Source organism: Calliphora vicina, chromosome 5 (assembly GCF_958450345.1).
Source record: "Calliphora vicina chromosome 5, idCalVici1.1, whole genome shotgun sequence".
Lineage (NCBI taxonomy): Eukaryota > Metazoa > Arthropoda > Insecta > Diptera > Calliphoridae > Calliphora > Calliphora vicina.
Window position 1 is genome coordinate 3,565,327 of NC_088784.1, and position 15,940 is coordinate 3,581,266.

The following is a 15,940-nucleotide window of genomic DNA, read 5'->3' on the forward strand; positions in this document are numbered from 1 at the left end:
TTTTTTTAAAAAAAAAGTTGTTTTTGGTAAACATTTCAATAAAAACAGCTATCATTACGCAAATAATGAAAAGTATTTTATTTTTCTTAAAAAATATAATATGACTGTAATAATAATACATCGCAACACATTTCAGTTAATAAAATATGTTTATTTAAGAAATAGCTCCTACTATTACAATTCCTTCCTTGTTTCAGTCTTAAATAAAGTAAAATACTAAAAAATATTAACCCCAGTATTCATAAAAAATTTTAAATTTAAACAATGTTTTAAAACAAAATTTCCATACAAAATATGATTTCAAAACGTTGTTTAAATTTAAAATTCGTTTATGAATACGGCCTTAAAAATACAAACAAATTTAAATTTTTAAGAAAATACTAAAGAACAAGAAGAGCGTAAAATTATTCTACATTTACAACATTATGTTTTAATTTCATATGCGTTTCATAGGCATCCTTATGTACAAATTCCAATGAACAATAATCGCAATAATACACAATAACATCTATTAATTGAAAGCAGTCATTAGTAGTTTGGCCGTCAATTTTATAGTTTTCCTGTATGTGAACCAACTGATGTTTCATCATTGTTTTGTTGGTCGTAAAACGTCGATCGCATATTTCACAAGTAAAATTATCAATAGATTTACCCGACATTTCCTGCTTTTCGTGCAGCCAGATATGACGTTTGTAACGATATTTTTCATAGAATTTCTTTTTACAAAATTCACACTCGTAGGCGGGTAAACTGTGGCTCTTCAGGTGAACATTCAAGTTCGTTTTTGTTTTATAGGCCAAACCACAAATGGTACATTTATGAGGCTGCCGGGAGGAATGTGTAGCCAAATGTTTGATATAATCCGATTTGGAAGCTGCTTGATACCGACATATATTACAGGGCCATACGTGTAGTTTTATATGTCTGTTCTCGTGCATCTTATGCGATGACTGATGTATGAAGCCATGACCACAGTAGCGACAACGAAACGGTACCTGCCCATTATGATATTTGTGCTTATGGGCCATTAGCAGATGTTCGGATTTAAATCGTTTAGCACACTCATCACATTTCATTGGTTTTAGATGCTGATAAGGTAGAAATTCCAATAACTTTTCAAAATATTCACTATGCATGCAAACAAATTGATAATCGTTTTGCTGGCAATTAAGGAAACGTATATACTCCCGATCAAACCAACGCAGAATAGATAGAACACTGGCTCGTGTGCTTTGTGGGGTAATGTTGAGATTTAAAACTTCGTTTAGTTGTTTGGTTAGGTTCAATGTACTATCGATTCTTTTATCTTTTTGTGTAAAATTGTAGTGTTTGTGATCCCATTGACAGGGATGTTGACGCAATAGTTCAATAAATTTAAGCATGGTTTTGGAGTCTGTAGTATATAGGCGAAAGCAACTGGTACTGACGGATTTAGTGGTCTATAACGATAAAGATTTGTTTAAATTTAAACCGATAAAGATTTGTCTTAATTTAAAACCACTTTAGGAAAATTATAATATCTATTTCAATAATTTTTGCATCATTACAAAACAAAAAACGGCAAATATATTTTTAAAAAAAAATTCAAATATGTAGCTTCAAATTCGTAAAAATAGAAAATTATTAAGGGGTCGCTAATTTGGTGCTCAATTATTCTTTTGGCTTTAATTAAAAAATATGTTCATTCCCGAGATTTTTTTTAAATTTAAATATCTTTCAAAATTTTTGCTTTCGATTTGAAAACGCCAAACAGGTGTTCTGACAAACTAAAACGCTATAAATTTTGCGTTTTTAAAGCGCAGGTGTATACTGAAACGAATAGCGAATCGCAGTTTTCAGAACATGCTGAAATGCGTTTTTCAAACCGTAAGCGTTTTGAAAACGCTGCGGAAACAGAAATGATAGCTGCCAGTTGCCATCTGTAATACCATTTAGGTAACTGAAGTTCAGTTGCCATCCATAATCGACTCATATGTATTTACCGAAAAATATAAACGAAATAGGCAAACTCAAGGTCAATTTGTTTGTGATTTGCAGTAGAATGAATGATTAAGAAATTTATATCACATACCTAGTCTGTTTTATTTTTAATACCATTATTTTGTATGAATATTATAAATTAACTTACTTTTTCCATGTCCAAATTTTCGCCATGAACCGAAATGTTTTCACATTCCTCATAATCTTCCTAGAATGATGAAACAAGTATCAAATTATAAAATAAATTTATTTATCTAAATTTAATTTACTCATGTACCATTAAATACTCCTCAAAAAACTCTTCATTGGTTGTATATTTCAAATCTTCGCTTATTGTTTTCTTTGTAATATCGCCATTCCTTTCACTACAAGAAGTTTCTTCATTCAGGTATTCATTTGTAACTTCATATTTTTCAAATGAATCTTCATCCAATTGTACATTTTCTTCTAAATATTCACTATCATTAGTTTGTTCCAGTGGCACATTTTCTATATGGTGGCTAAGTAAATGTTTGTAAAATTTCACCCATTCACTATAGTCCTTATTACAATATAAACAATTTATTACAAAGAAGGTTGTATTTTCTTGACTGAGGAAAACATAAACTCGAGCACACTCTGTCAGATGGTCTGGCGATAATGTCGTGGTGTCCATCGTTCAGATAAGAATTGTGATTTTCAATAAGAATTATACATTTGTTTACAAAATAAATTACTAAAAATATCCAATTGTAAATAAAAAACTTTCAATTAGAATCTTGACAGTCACGTTAGAATGATATCATTAAAGATAATTGCCAGATGTTTTACAAACAAACAATGTGAAAATAGTATTATACATTTTATTTTCTAAAATGTTTATAATTATTTTAATTACATATTTATATAAAGCCATTTAGATCATATAAATAAACACATTTTAAAAAGAAAATTCTTTAAATAACATTTTGGAGATTATAGTCATCTGTCTTACTTTTTAAAAGAATGGCATCATCTCACTATCCCTTGTTCTCTGCAAAAAATTTGTTGAAAAGATTTTGGCAACACTACAATTTTTACATTCTTCTTTTATCAATTATTGAACTTTTTTTATGACATTTGTCATTATTTTGTGAAATTTTCTTTGAGTGCGTCTTTCTTCACAAAATATTTTACAATTCCATTAAAAAATTCGTGAAAAACACTAAAAATACAAATATACACAGAAATATAAATAGATTTGAATTATTTATAGTCTATAAAGTATCGAAACTCCAATGAAAAGATGGGCGACAAGAAATTCGTACAGGATTACACCATGGTGTGTCGGACATGTCTGCAATCAAATGTGGAAATGCTAAATTTAAGCGCGCTTATCAATGATAATGTACAGGAGGAAAATTCGAAAATATCATATATGGAATGCTTGCAAATGTGCATACAAGTCGAGGAGGCGGTGGACATTGAGATGCCACACAATATTTGTTTAGAATGTGCGTCTGCCTTGCAAGTAGCTTACTGGTTCATGAAAAATGCTAGCCAAGCCCAGGAGTTGTTGAAATTAAAATTGAGAGAAATTAAACGTAAAAAACAACAAATTATGGTGGAGGTATAAAAGAAAATAATAATTTATTGATTAAACATCTAATTGTTAAAATGTTTCTTTAATTTAAAATTTAGATGGCGGCGGAGGAAGTAAGAAAACCTAAAAGATATCGTTGCAAAATTTGCAATGTAAAGGTGGAAACAAAGAGATCTCTTAAAGACCATGTTAAACTACATTTAGGTGGTTATATATTAAATAATTCACGAAATTTTGAATATAAATTAAACATGATATTTGCATTTCAGATATTATTATATATAGCTGTCAAATATGTTCCTTTGAAAGTCACAATCGAAACAGTTTATGTGACCATTATATACAAATGCATGGTATAGAAGCCTCAAAGGAACAATTGAAACCAAAAACAAAGATATCTACGACGTCCTTTTCATCACCCGCCACGATAACATCCCAGGATCAAACAATGGGAGCCATAACTAATGAACATTTTCAAATATTGCCCGAAGATACAACAGAACAAACATCATACGAGACATTTACCACAAATACAGTTTGCAGTAGTGGACCTCTCCAAGTGTCTACGATTATAACAACAGCACATCCCAATTACAGCACAATAACTGCACCATTCACGGCCTTGGAGGGTGATATAAATAGTGTTTCAACTAATGATCTAAGCATGGCTAATGAATTTATGGTTATGGCTGATGGCAGTTTAGAAAAAGTCATTAACAAAGGTATGATTCATTGATAATTTGTTCGTATGTATATATTTTTTTTGGTTTTTTTTAACATCAATTTCCTTATTCCAGGGGTTGTTATAGAGTATATAAATGCACCTCATAATACGAGCAATATTACTTTGGATAATGACATTATTTTAGACAATATAATACAGTTGCAGAATATAGATAACTCGGTCATGCTGGAACCGCAAAATAATATTGTGCAAATGGATGTTGATGATATGATTATAGAAGATCAAGGCGATGTAATAGAAGAAACACAAGGTAAATTATTATACATATTTAGTTTACTTAATATTTGATATTGCAGTTGAAAATATGTTATCTTATTTGTAAATACGTTTTTATACCCCTTCAAGAACTTGATTTTCCGAAGTATCAAGTTGTCTTTTTTCTTTATTTAACAAATCAGATATATTCGACAGTTTTATTATTGCAAATCCTTATATAAAAATTAAAAAAAAAAAAGTTTACTCGTTCTTCAATCTACTTAGTTTTAAGTACAAACTAAATTTATTGGAAAAAGTTATTTAACAGCATAACTTTATTATTTTTAGAACCCATCCCTCCCCCTCTTGAAGAGGAAATAATACCAGTTACGATTATTGAGCAGCCTAAGAAAATTATTTGTAAAATTTGTACCAAAGATTTCACGACACAAGAAAATTTAAAGAATCATATGCTAACACACAATGGTAAGTTTGGAACGAAACCAACGTTATATTTCCACATAATTGTATGAAACGGATAATAATAATCTTTTTTTTTTTTAATCTGTAAAGAAATTCCCCACTTCTTTTGTGATCAATGTAAATTTTATACATTTTTTAAAATCGATTTACATCAACACTATAAAAGTAAACATAATTTACAACCGACCAACAAACAGTTACAACCCAAAAACAAACAAAGAGCCGCTAATGAGTTATATGCCTGTGATTTGTGTTTTTATGAGTCCGAGACAAAGTCGGATATAAAAAGACATTACAAAGTTAAACATAATATAGAAGCCAACGAAATACATTTAAAGCCGACAAAAGTACCAACATTGAATTCCAAATTGTCTCCGCTCTCGGCCAAGGCAAAGGCAGCCGCTATTGTAAGCAATGCAACAACAGCAGCAGCAGCATCATCTAAAAATGTTAAAATATGTTCTATCGAACAAACAACACCAGATTATCCAAATGGCTTAAATTGTCGCAAGTGCCATGAAGTGTTCTATTGGCGCAATAAACTGTACGAACATTATAAGTTGCATAATGCCGAAGAAGCGGCTCTCAAGCAAGAGAAACAGATTGTAAAGGTTCAAAACAAACCAACTTCAAATCTATATCAAAACAAGGCGAAAAACTCTAAGACGCCGTCAGTTCAAACAATTATACATGCTCAGTTGGAAACAACGAACTCACCTAACTATTCTAGCTTAGATTCGTTGACGGCCTTAAATGTCACAACACCAAACAATACGACACACAATTTAATAGCTCCGTTGACACCATCCTCCAGTTCGACCTACACTTTACCCTCGGATGCCATACCACAAATTGTGGAAACCGAACAAACTATTGAAAATGACATGGACTTTGATTTTAATGGCGACGATGATGCCTTGTTCGGTGACTTTGATGACGATGTTGATGTAGAAAACGATTCCGATGACAATGATACTGAATTTCGTAATGTGTTGTTAACGTCGGATGATGATTTCGATGACCTTTTACAGGAACAAAATAGTCTGAATAATGCTACCGGGGAGGCGGCGACAACGGCAACCACACGTGAATCTTATTGTGCCCATTGTCAGAAGTCTTTCTTAAGTCAATATCAATTTGAAAATCATATGTTTGTTCATAGAGGTGAGTGCTTGCTGCCTTCAAAATGTATCCATGATATAATGAAATTATAACTTTCTTTAAAGGGCTGGCTCCTTATCGCTGTGAAATGTGCACAAATCTCTACAACACCAAACGTTGTTTGATACGCCACTACAAAGCTGTACATAAAAGTGTACCTACCCGAGATATGATCCAAGCCAAAGGTGATAAAGGTTTGTATTCCAGCAGAGTGACCAAAATTATTTATACCCTTCATCATTACTTGTGTTTTCGTGTCTTTTTAGTGTGTGAAGATAAAACTCCAGTGGAACATTTAAAACTAGAAGAAACAACTTGTAAGTAATTATAACTAAAATCTATTTCAACATGATTTTCATTCTTAGCATTTGCAGCTCATATGTGTGCTAAATGTCCTTATGAATCTTCAGAACTAAGCGATATTAAATATCATCTCAATTCTAGTCATAATATAAGTGATGGTAAGTAAGAAAGAATTAAATTTATTAACAACTTAAGTAATGTTTTTTAATTAATTATCCCGTTTTTATTTTTCAGAATCCTATATAATGAAAAGTAAGTAAAGTGTTTTATTATTTTTGTGGCTTAGAAATAATCTCATTTTAATATTTCCTAGAACTTCCTTATGAGTGCCCGCGTTGTATACGATCATTTGCAAGTAATGTGAAAATTCTAAGGCATTTACAACGTAATCATAGTTCGACCCCAATTAATCAGCATCAAATACGTTTCGAAAGTGCAGACAATGCATCCTCGTCAATGGCAATAGCAACAAGCACATCCGCAACATCAATTACAACAACACTAAATAACCATGTAAATATGATGAATACAGAAACTAGTGAAACAAACGCAAGTTGCGGTAAGATATACAAGGTCAATACTAGTGCTTCTACCACTAAATTTCTAACAAAAAATCCAAATGAAAATACAGATATAAACTATAATAACAATAACAACAATAATAATCCTATAAATAGTAGTTAGTTACTGGAAGTTAATGGAACAATACATTTTAGTATATTTAGAAAAAGTAAACACTCTACATTCTGAAGATTTGTTATGGATATAATAAATTAAAAAAGCGACACCATGCCAAAAACTTATAAATTTATGAGAACATTTTTTTTCTTTTTCTGGTTAATAATGAATTGAGAATGTGTTTCTCTTTCTCTATCTATTTCTCTCTCCTTATCTTCCTTTGCCTTTATGTGTTTAATTCATACAATTGCCACACGCAGGATACAATGATATATTCACTAAACAAGAACAAGGACAACATCAATGTCAACAACAACAACAACAGTACTCTTATCCAGACTCAACCAGAAAAAAACTGTCAATTGAAGATGCCGTAGCACCCAATGTTATTATGGCCCGCTTCCCAGAATCTACCAGTTCAACAACATCTTTGGCTTATAATGAAACCATTACCAGCATCAGCGATAACTGCCCCATTACCAACATGCCTTCCAGCTCAACAAACTTTACCGCTGACTCGATCGCACCAACCGCCCTAGACGAAGCTGAGCTTGACCAACAACCCCTTTTTAAATGTAAAATATGCCTTTTGACCTGTTACAATCTCGAATCATTTAATGAACATAGCAAACGTATTGACTGTCGTAAATTTAGTTTTAATAGTCCCGGCGACCGAATGTTATTCGAGTGCGAAATATGTCATTGCTATTATAAAACCATGTATTTATTAAAACATCATCTCAAACGACACATAGGCAGGAAATTTCTCTGTGCCAATTGTCCTAAAACGTTTATAAACAAAGTGGAATTGGAGGCCCACAAACATGTGCACAGCGGAGAGCGGCCACATAAATGTGATGTGTGTACAAAATCGTTCCGTTATGTCCACCATTTGAAACGTCACAAGGACAGCGTTCACTTTGGCAAACGTCACGCTTGTACCGTACCCAATTGTGGTCGAAAATTTACAACACTAGCTCAATTGAAGGTGCACATATGGACTCACAATGGCATTGTGCCCTACAAGTGTCCATTTTGTAATCGTTTATTTAAAAAGAGATTGCTGTAAGTTCATTTTAATAATTTATTTCTTATTTTCTAATTTAAATCAAATACTTTTTTCTTTTTATTACAGTCTACGTGGACATTGTTTTAAAGTCCATAAAGTCAATTTGAGTGAAGAGGAAATGGCTGAAATATTCCGCAATAGTTTGGGCTATACAAATCCTCATGATTTTACTGTGACCATTGGCAATGGTAAAATGTTACGTCGTGGTGATTTAGAAACAATGGGTGCTTCTGGCGTTATCAAATCTTCATTTAAATAGATTTTAAATATATTTTTATATATTATGTATATATTATAATAGAATATGTATGGATGTATATATGTATGTAGGTATGTTTACACACATGAAATGTATATTTTAAAATCATATTAATTAAAAATTAATGATTATTCGAATATTTGATCTCTTGAGACGTTTACAAAAAATATACATATAATTCGTGAATCTTTAGATACACAAGATTTAGTTTATTACTTTTTTATGCATAAATATAAAAACTTTAAACAATTATAAGTCTTTTTAGAGTAAACCCATAAACTAGAAACTCAAAATTATCCAATAATAAATTGATTTAGACGTTGCCGTAATTTACAATAAATCTCATATTAAATGCAGCTATAATACAATTTTTTTCTCATTTTTGAAAAATTCTAGGAAACAGTAATAAATTATAATTAAAAGCCTTTATTCTATGTAAAAATACACTGTCTGGTATGGTATATGTAGTTGCTATCAATTACAATAGAACACTTCTAATTATATCTCAGAAATTTCCCATAGCATTTCAGAATTTTCCAATTGAACTCTAATTAGATTTTAGAATTTTCCAAACTAGAGAACTAATCACGATATAAACATGTTTATATTTCCTTAGAACAGAGTCATAAATAAGTAAAATATCGTAATTTGCATTTGATTTCGATCGGATCTTTCATTTAAATAATCAGATATGTGATGGAAATCGATCGATAAATTTTGTTTGATTTCAAGTATGATTTTTTAACAATTGGGTTATTATTCCATTCAAAAATACATACTAGATAAATAAAAAGTATAAAAAAATATCAAGTGATTTAAAATAATTTAGTCAAAAAATTTATAGAAAATAATTAAATTGGAATTTTTAACAACACCCAAAATGAATGTAATAAGTCTCCATTACAAACTTTTTCTGTTTTAAAATTGATTTCGTTCGAAACCTCGAGAAAATTTCCAATTGTGTTTCAGAAATTTCATACAAATGCGTAAATAATTTACAATTATAACGTTTTTTCTTGTTGTAAAGTGCTAAATCCATTTTATTTTGTTAAAATTTGCAAAATTACTATCTCAGTCAAATATAATTGATTATAACTGCGTTATTAAATTTATAATAGCGTCAAACATGTTTTAATTATTTGTTTATTCATTAAATTTCAGCTAAAAAACCTAAATCAGATGTATCTTAATCAAAATCGTTTTAAATTACGGAAATAAATGAAAATGAAAACATTTTATAAAAGTATATCAATATTTATATGTAAATTAGCACAATATAGAAGCGAAGAAAATATAATTATATTTATAAAACACATTAAGGATGTTCATTTAATTTCCAACAACATAGTGAAGTAAGTAAATATATTCCCAGCAGTAGGAAAAGTGCCAATTGGAAACCTTACATTAGTTCGATGTGGCTGCTAAAGGGGAAGAAAAATGGTTATCATTTGCACTACATTTCGCCAGCATATTCAGTAATAAACAATAGCCAGATATTCGTTTTCAATCAAGAAAAAGAGCTATATTCGGTTGTGCCGAATCTTATACATATAAATTATACTTTAAAATAAAATTTTTTAAATGTTTTTAGGTAATTAAAATGTTATGCGGAGTGTGCTTATCGGCCACCTGCAATGACATCCCCGTGTTAAATTCATTACAAAATAATGTTGTTCGTGGGTTGAAAATTTACTAGTAGTAGTTCTCATTGGCTAACTAATTTGATGCAAGGAAACTAGCTCAATGAACTGCAGGGTTATTAATCTAACTAGAGATTTTTTCTCTTTTTATATTCTTTATACCAAAAGAAATTATAGTGTTATATTCGGCTATGCCGAATTTTATATACCCTTAATTCACTCTATAATAAAATTAAAAGTCGTTTTGGTGTAAAATTAGTTATTTAGTAAAAGTTTCATGAAAAAGCTGCATCGTAAGTTGATGTTAAAATATAAACGGCCTTTGTTATCATGACTTCTCTAGCTATAAGGATGCAAAAAAAAAAAATTATTTACCACCATATAGCAAATACATAAATATACATTGTAGAAATTACAAACGGAACGAACAATTTATACTTACCACTCATGGAGAAGGGTATAAATATCCGTTATATTTTATTAAGCGTTTTTGTATTCTTTTTTATACAAAAAATTTACGAGCATTTCATTCAGTTTGTTAGAAATCCTTTAACTAGCTAGCGTTAAACGAATTTTTTTTAAAATAAATTAATAATGTTTCCAAATCACTGCCGCTGTTGCTTTACAAAAACTGGAATTTTACTGTCTTTAACATCCAAATCCTCTCACATGGATGGTAAAACTTTATTGGACTATTTTAATGTAGTTTTTTGTTCATTTAAACCAGAACATGATACATCAACATATATTTGCCTAAGGTGCAGCAAAGCATTGCAAGTGGCCTATCATTTTATCAGTATGGTCGAAGAATCTAGAAAAACTGATGCAAGTGTTAAGGAGGAGTCAAAATGTTTGGGGAATCCATTGAGTAAAGTAATGGAAAATATGTTGCAAGAAGGAGAGGTGGGTATTTGTATCACTTTATGAATTTGAATACATAATAATACTCAAGAAAATAGTAACTGCGATCACCTTTCGAATATGTTTGCTCTATGGACTAAATATTGATTTAATTTAATTTTGCCATCATAAGAAAGATCTTCTACATGAATCCCAATATGACTTTATAATAATATTTATTTTTTTTTTAAATTTTAACTATTCGATAGTCTTAAAAGAACAACATTTTGGAATCATATAATTATTAACCAAACTTTATTTCTAGAGGTCGAGTAGTTCAAATGTATGTATATTCACACTTGTACCTATTCCATTTTAGAGTTCTCAATTGAAACTTCAAATGAACAAAAGTGTCCTGCCGGCAAAACAATTTGTACCATTAAAATTACCCAAAAGTTTTAAAATATTATTGCCGGATTCAAATAAAGGTATATAAATAATAACATAGATTTAAAAAAAAAAAATACTTTCAAATTTCTAAATTTGATTATGACATTTATTTTAGATGCTGGAACATCAATACTGGACAATCAATTAAACAACGATTTCAAGTGTATTATTTGCAATAAATTCTTTGTGGACAAGAAAGGATTTTTTGAACACAATAGGCTAAAACATAAAGGTACATATAAATAAATTTTGATGTAAAACGACAGACAGAGCATTGAATTAATCGAATTTGAGCTTAATTCACTACAATGTTAATTCAGCATTACAAAATATTAACAATTCATTGCACAAAATGCTTCCTACATGCAAAGGCTTTTGTTTGAATATAATTCATTCCAGAGCTACAAATTAATTAATTCAATTCCGGCTTAATTCACTGAAATGTTAATGCAGAATTCAAAGTGTCAGCAATTCATTCCCTACATAACAAATTCTTTAGCTGCCTTTGAATTGCATTTATTTTTGAATAGAATTTCATATATTGTCATAATGGAATTAATTCATAATAAAATTCATCCAACCATTGAATGATTAAATTGTTTTAATTCAAATCTAATACAAAATGTATGAAAATATTTTTTTTTTTTTTAGAAATTGTTCCCTTTAAATGTAAGCTGTGTAACTTTTACACCTGCTATACGGAAAGTCTTTTCAAACATTATAAAAAGGCTCATGGTCTAGATAATGTGAAACTTAACTTGTATCAAACTAAACAGGGTAAATATTGAAATACTTAAAGAGAATTCCTGCATTTAATTAATTATTTAAATTCTAGTCTCCCATATGATTAAAAAGAATCCTAATTTTGGTGAGATTTTTCAAACAATATATATGTAGTTAAGGAAAAAAATAAATTATTATATATTTTTCTAGAAATAACTTATATATGTCTGCAGTGTGACTTTAAAAGTTCTAGCCAAAGCCATATAGATGATCATTTATTAAATATACATTTCATAGACGAAGATAAGGATTTGTTTATAAACAATTTTTTCAATTGCCCCTCTTGTCATCGTTCATTTAATGATCTTAAATCGGCCAAAATCCATTATAGCATGTATCATAATTGTTCCTATAAAAGAAGCAACAGATGTGCCAATAAAAAATATGCTTGCGAAAAATGTGGTATGTAACTGCTAGTTAAATGTGTAAATAAAAATAAACTTTATTTGAATTTCATTAAAAGGTAAATTATTTGATTTAAAATCTGGCTTATTTTTGCATAGACGTGTGTGTGAAACACGCAATGAGGTTAATTGTAACTTTTGTAAATTAAAATTTACCTCGGTCTTAAAATATGAAGAGCATTTGCAGGCCAAACATTTGGTGGCTATTAAACATGAATGTGAAATATGTAGTAAAACATTTAGTTGCTCCGAGTATTTGACGGTTCACCGCAAACGCCACAATGAGCGTTATTACCAGTGTGATTTGTGTCCCAAAAATTATATTAGTAACGCTGAATTAAAAGTGCACAAACAACGTATACATGCCAACAAATATTCCCAAATGGCTCTCTTAAGAAGTCATGAAAATAAGAAGCTTACAAAACGTTGTTTTAAATGTGCCTTTTGTGAGTTTATGTCCTATTCAAGTTTCTCTGTTAAAGTTCATCAATATAATCACACCGGCAAGCCTTATAAATGCCCACTGTGTCCCAAAGAATTTGCCTTTCGCAATGAGTAAGTTCTTCTTCCTGAAAATTATATACATACATATATCATTATTTTTTTCTTTTTATTCCTTTTTATAGTCTGAGACAGCACTGCGAAAGACATCATTCCCTTAGTATAACCAATGATGAAATGGCAAAAATGTTTAAGCAATCGAATGGTTACATCAGTCGTTTTGATGCCTTTTCCAAACAGAATAACAGCCTGGAGATAACAGAAATTAATGATTTGGAACTGGAAGGAGAACTAGAGGAATTTGGTTTGACTCTGCAAGATATTATGCATGATCTGTTTGACGATGAAAATAATAATAAATTACCTTGAATGATTAAATCGTAGTGTTTTTACATTTTATTCATTTGATAACACTCATTTTTTTTATTGGTTATTGATAATTAGACTATTTTTTTGAAATGGTTTAGTTGATACCTTGCACAAATTTGGAAAGGAAATCTGTTGGTTTGGGATCTTGTGATTCTTTCCAGTAGCGCATAATGTGACCCTTTTGTTTCCAGATTTCAATTGTTTCTTTGAGTTCCATTTGACCCTAGAAGAATGAAAGATATTATTTAAATAGTTCTTACATATTTTTAAAAGAATTGCAAAAATCAATGCTATTGTATTATTTGAACTTCAAGGAAAGTATGATTCTTGTTTGTTTTAAATTCGAAACTAGAAATTAAACTCGTAAATAGGAATGGCTAATTTGAACGTAAACTTAATTAGATTGTTTCACCTTTCCAATATAATCTTTAGAAAATTATAAACAATGTCTTTCACGTCATGATTAGCTTAGTTTTTTGGTCATTCTGAGACATTCAAGTCTTTTATTTTTAAGACAATTACAAGAATATGTTTTCTCTATTATAAAAACTTTATCAGGTTTATTGCTTCCTTGTTGGCATTTCAATAAATTCACTTCCAGCCTTTCGCTATACAAACAATAAACAATTCATAAAATTATTCAGCACTGTCTTACCTTAATGACCAACATATCAATGACACGAACATCGGTCACGTTGCGATGCTTAACATATTCATCCCTCAATTTGGAACGACATTGTTCAATCGACATGGGAATATCATAGTCCATAACTGCAAGATGAAAATTTGTTTATATACAGATATTTTCAATATAAAAATACATCTTCCATGATGACATAACATAGCCGCAATCTTCATACTTACCAATATATGGAATCTGGCGATACCAGGCTTTGTACAAATTTAAAGCACGTTTGCGAGCCTCCTCACGATCCACGGATAGAATTGGACGTACTTGTTGTACAGCCCTTTTTACTGCTTCACGGCTAGCCATATTTTTCTAGGAGTTTTGTTTAATCTGCACAAGAATTTCGCTCAGCTAAAAGCTGCACTAATTTTTAATAAAAAAAAACAACAAAAAAGTTGTGGCCAACTGTCAAAACTAAAATATTTAACAGTCAGCTGCTGATTGTCAAATTGTGGTCTTTTGTTGGTAGCACTGCGTAGATTTAGAGATGTCAGTTCTTGTTAAAGCAAATAATGAAATCGATAAAAAAACGATTGTGTGAAAATTGTAAAAATATATGAAAGCTAAAATCTATCTGTGATACGGAGAAAACTTTGAAAGTTCCCAAAAATTACTTCCCGGGAAGTTATCAATGATCTAAAATTGGAAATTAATTCTCGAACGGTTAGTCACAGGCAAATTAAAAAAATCGTAATTCTCTTATAGAATTTACCAAAGAACATTTTAAGACAGTCAAGTTTAGCGTTGGAAATATTATGGTGTGGGGCTGTAATGTTATATCCACACGCTGATGAAAATATGCCCCTAGTTTGGAGAATCCAGCACGACAATGTAACTAAACACACCTCTAGAGTTGTAACCGAGTGCTTACTATCCAATGATGTATGTGTTTTGAAGTGGCCTGCTCAATCACCAGATCTCAATCCCTTAGAAAACCTATGGGAAATTATTGATTGCAAAATACTGATTCTAATTTATACCTCGAAGGAAGCTTTATAAGATGTGGTTATAAGGGAATGACAAACATAATCAAACTAGACGATTTGAATCTTTAATCAATTCAATGCATCGTAGCAGTGAAGTAGTAATAAAAACAATGGATATTCAACAAAAGACTGAGTCAATAAAAAAATTGCCAGACAATTTTTGTAAAAATTAAATCCAAGTCTCCATTGTTTTGTCAATACCATAATAATAAATACTTTTTAGTTTGTTTGCTATTTACAGGGTTTAATTGAATTTGTTCTTATTCCATACATCCACAAAAATGCACCGTTTGGTTTGCACGCTGGATCATCGGAGATCGTTACTGCAACATGATCAATAATTTTTTGTTCGTAAATATGGATGACATTGATCCGGGCGAGCTGTGGATAGCGCTACGTGCAATACGGGGACCGCAACCATCGATGTATTGAAATCAAAATTTGGCTGTAATTTGATTGCAAGAAATTGGCCTCCAAGATCGAGCGATCTGACACATCTCGATTACTTCCTGTAGGGCCACGTGAAGTCACTGGTTTATGCTGATAACCCAGAAACAATTGCCATTGTTCGTGTTATTCGTGGCATACGGTCAGCAATGCTAGAAAAAGTGACCCAAAATTGGACGTCCAGAATGCGATTCGTCAAGAACAGCCAAATATTAATGTCATAAAAACCTTATTTTTATTAATATTTAATTTTTTGTGTTGTTGTTTATAATTTCAAGTTCTATCGGGCTTAAAAACCTCCCTTTATTTTTTTTTGAATTTTGACCTTTACCTTTATTTCGAATAGTTGTTATTGTATTGTGATTTAATTTGATTTCATTTAATTTAAATCGAATAAA

The 15,940-nt window shown here is 30.4% G+C and overlaps 4 protein-coding genes across 4 annotated transcripts; 2 read left to right on the forward strand and 2 right to left on the reverse strand.

The window, feature by feature from the left end:
* Window positions 1-362: 362 nt before the first annotated feature.
* LOC135960316 (zinc finger protein 484) lies at window positions 363-2,668 on the reverse strand. The gene is made up of 3 exons (XM_065511580.1): window positions 2,258-2,668; window positions 2,129-2,188; window positions 363-1,439 (listed from the first exon to the last, which is right to left on the reverse strand). The coding sequence occupies exons 1-3, from the start codon at window positions 2,633-2,635 to the stop codon at window positions 405-407; spliced, it is 1,473 nt and encodes a 490-aa protein (XP_065367652.1). The 5' UTR covers window positions 2,636-2,668; the 3' UTR covers window positions 363-404.
* A 442-nt stretch (window positions 2,669-3,110) lies between these two features.
* On the forward strand, window positions 3,111-8,802 carry LOC135960566 (uncharacterized). The gene is made up of 13 exons (XM_065511884.1): window positions 3,111-3,568; window positions 3,640-3,745; window positions 3,811-4,263; window positions 4,339-4,536; window positions 4,830-4,967; window positions 5,055-6,128; window positions 6,191-6,319; window positions 6,392-6,442; window positions 6,500-6,586; window positions 6,663-6,680; window positions 6,742-6,987; window positions 7,367-8,171; window positions 8,242-8,802. Exons 1-13 carry the CDS (start codon window positions 3,245-3,247, stop codon window positions 8,432-8,434), a joined length of 3,822 nt encoding a protein of 1,273 aa, XP_065367956.1. The 5' UTR covers window positions 3,111-3,244; the 3' UTR covers window positions 8,435-8,802.
* A 1,866-nt stretch (window positions 8,803-10,668) lies between these two features.
* Window positions 10,669-13,421, forward strand: LOC135959796 (zinc finger protein ZFP2). The gene is made up of 7 exons (XM_065510868.1): window positions 10,669-10,977; window positions 11,294-11,402; window positions 11,480-11,596; window positions 12,016-12,141; window positions 12,262-12,549; window positions 12,611-13,106; window positions 13,178-13,421. The coding sequence occupies exons 1-7, from the start codon at window positions 10,669-10,671 to the stop codon at window positions 13,419-13,421; spliced, it is 1,689 nt and encodes a 562-aa protein (XP_065366940.1).
* On the reverse strand, window positions 13,418-14,493 carry ND-B14 (NADH dehydrogenase (ubiquinone) B14 subunit). The gene is made up of 3 exons (XM_065511784.1): window positions 14,286-14,493; window positions 14,077-14,192; window positions 13,418-13,644 (listed from the first exon to the last, which is right to left on the reverse strand). Exons 1-3 carry the CDS (start codon window positions 14,413-14,415, stop codon window positions 13,516-13,518), a joined length of 375 nt encoding a protein of 124 aa, XP_065367856.1. The 5' UTR covers window positions 14,416-14,493; the 3' UTR covers window positions 13,418-13,515.
* Between the last annotated feature and the right edge of the window lie 1,447 nt (window positions 14,494-15,940).

Excerpts from the sequence above, each read along its gene's own strand:
- LOC135960316 (XM_065511580.1), bottom strand. The coding sequence starts at position 2,635 with ATGGACACCACGACATTATCGCCAGACCATCTGACAGAGTGTGCTCGA. Across the intron at positions 2,189-2,257 it reads TTTTTGAGGAGTATTTAATG|GAAGATTATGAGGAATGTGA; the intron begins GTACATGAGTAA and ends TCATCATTCTAG. Across the intron at positions 1,440-2,128 it reads AAAATTTGGACATGGAAAAA|ACCACTAAATCCGTCAGTAC; the intron begins GTAAGTTAATTT and ends TTATCGTTATAG.
- LOC135960566 (XM_065511884.1), top strand. The coding sequence starts at position 3,245 with ATGGGCGACAAGAAATTCGTACAGGATTACACCATGGTGTGTCGGACA. Across the intron at positions 6,129-6,190 it reads TCATATGTTTGTTCATAGAG|GGCTGGCTCCTTATCGCTGT; the intron begins GTGAGTGCTTGC and ends CTTTCTTTAAAG. Across the intron at positions 8,172-8,241 it reads TTATTTAAAAAGAGATTGCT|TCTACGTGGACATTGTTTTA; the intron begins GTAAGTTCATTT and ends TTTTTATTACAG.
- LOC135959796 (XM_065510868.1), top strand. The coding sequence starts at position 10,669 with ATGTTTCCAAATCACTGCCGCTGTTGCTTTACAAAAACTGGAATTTTA. Across the intron at positions 12,142-12,261 it reads CTTGTATCAAACTAAACAGG|TTAAGGAAAAAAATAAATTA; the intron begins GTAAATATTGAA and ends ATATATATGTAG. Across the intron at positions 12,550-12,610 it reads ATATGCTTGCGAAAAATGTG|GTAAATTATTTGATTTAAAA; the intron begins GTATGTAACTGC and ends TTTCATTAAAAG.
- ND-B14 (XM_065511784.1), bottom strand. The coding sequence starts at position 14,415 with ATGGCTAGCCGTGAAGCAGTAAAAAGGGCTGTACAACAAGTACGTCCA. Across the intron at positions 14,193-14,285 it reads TCGCCAGATTCCATATATTG|TTATGGACTATGATATTCCC; the intron begins GTAAGTATGAAG and ends TTCATCTTGCAG. Across the intron at positions 13,645-14,076 it reads TTGATATGTTGGTCATTAAG|GGTCAAATGGAACTCAAAGA; the intron begins GTAAGACAGTGC and ends TCATTCTTCTAG.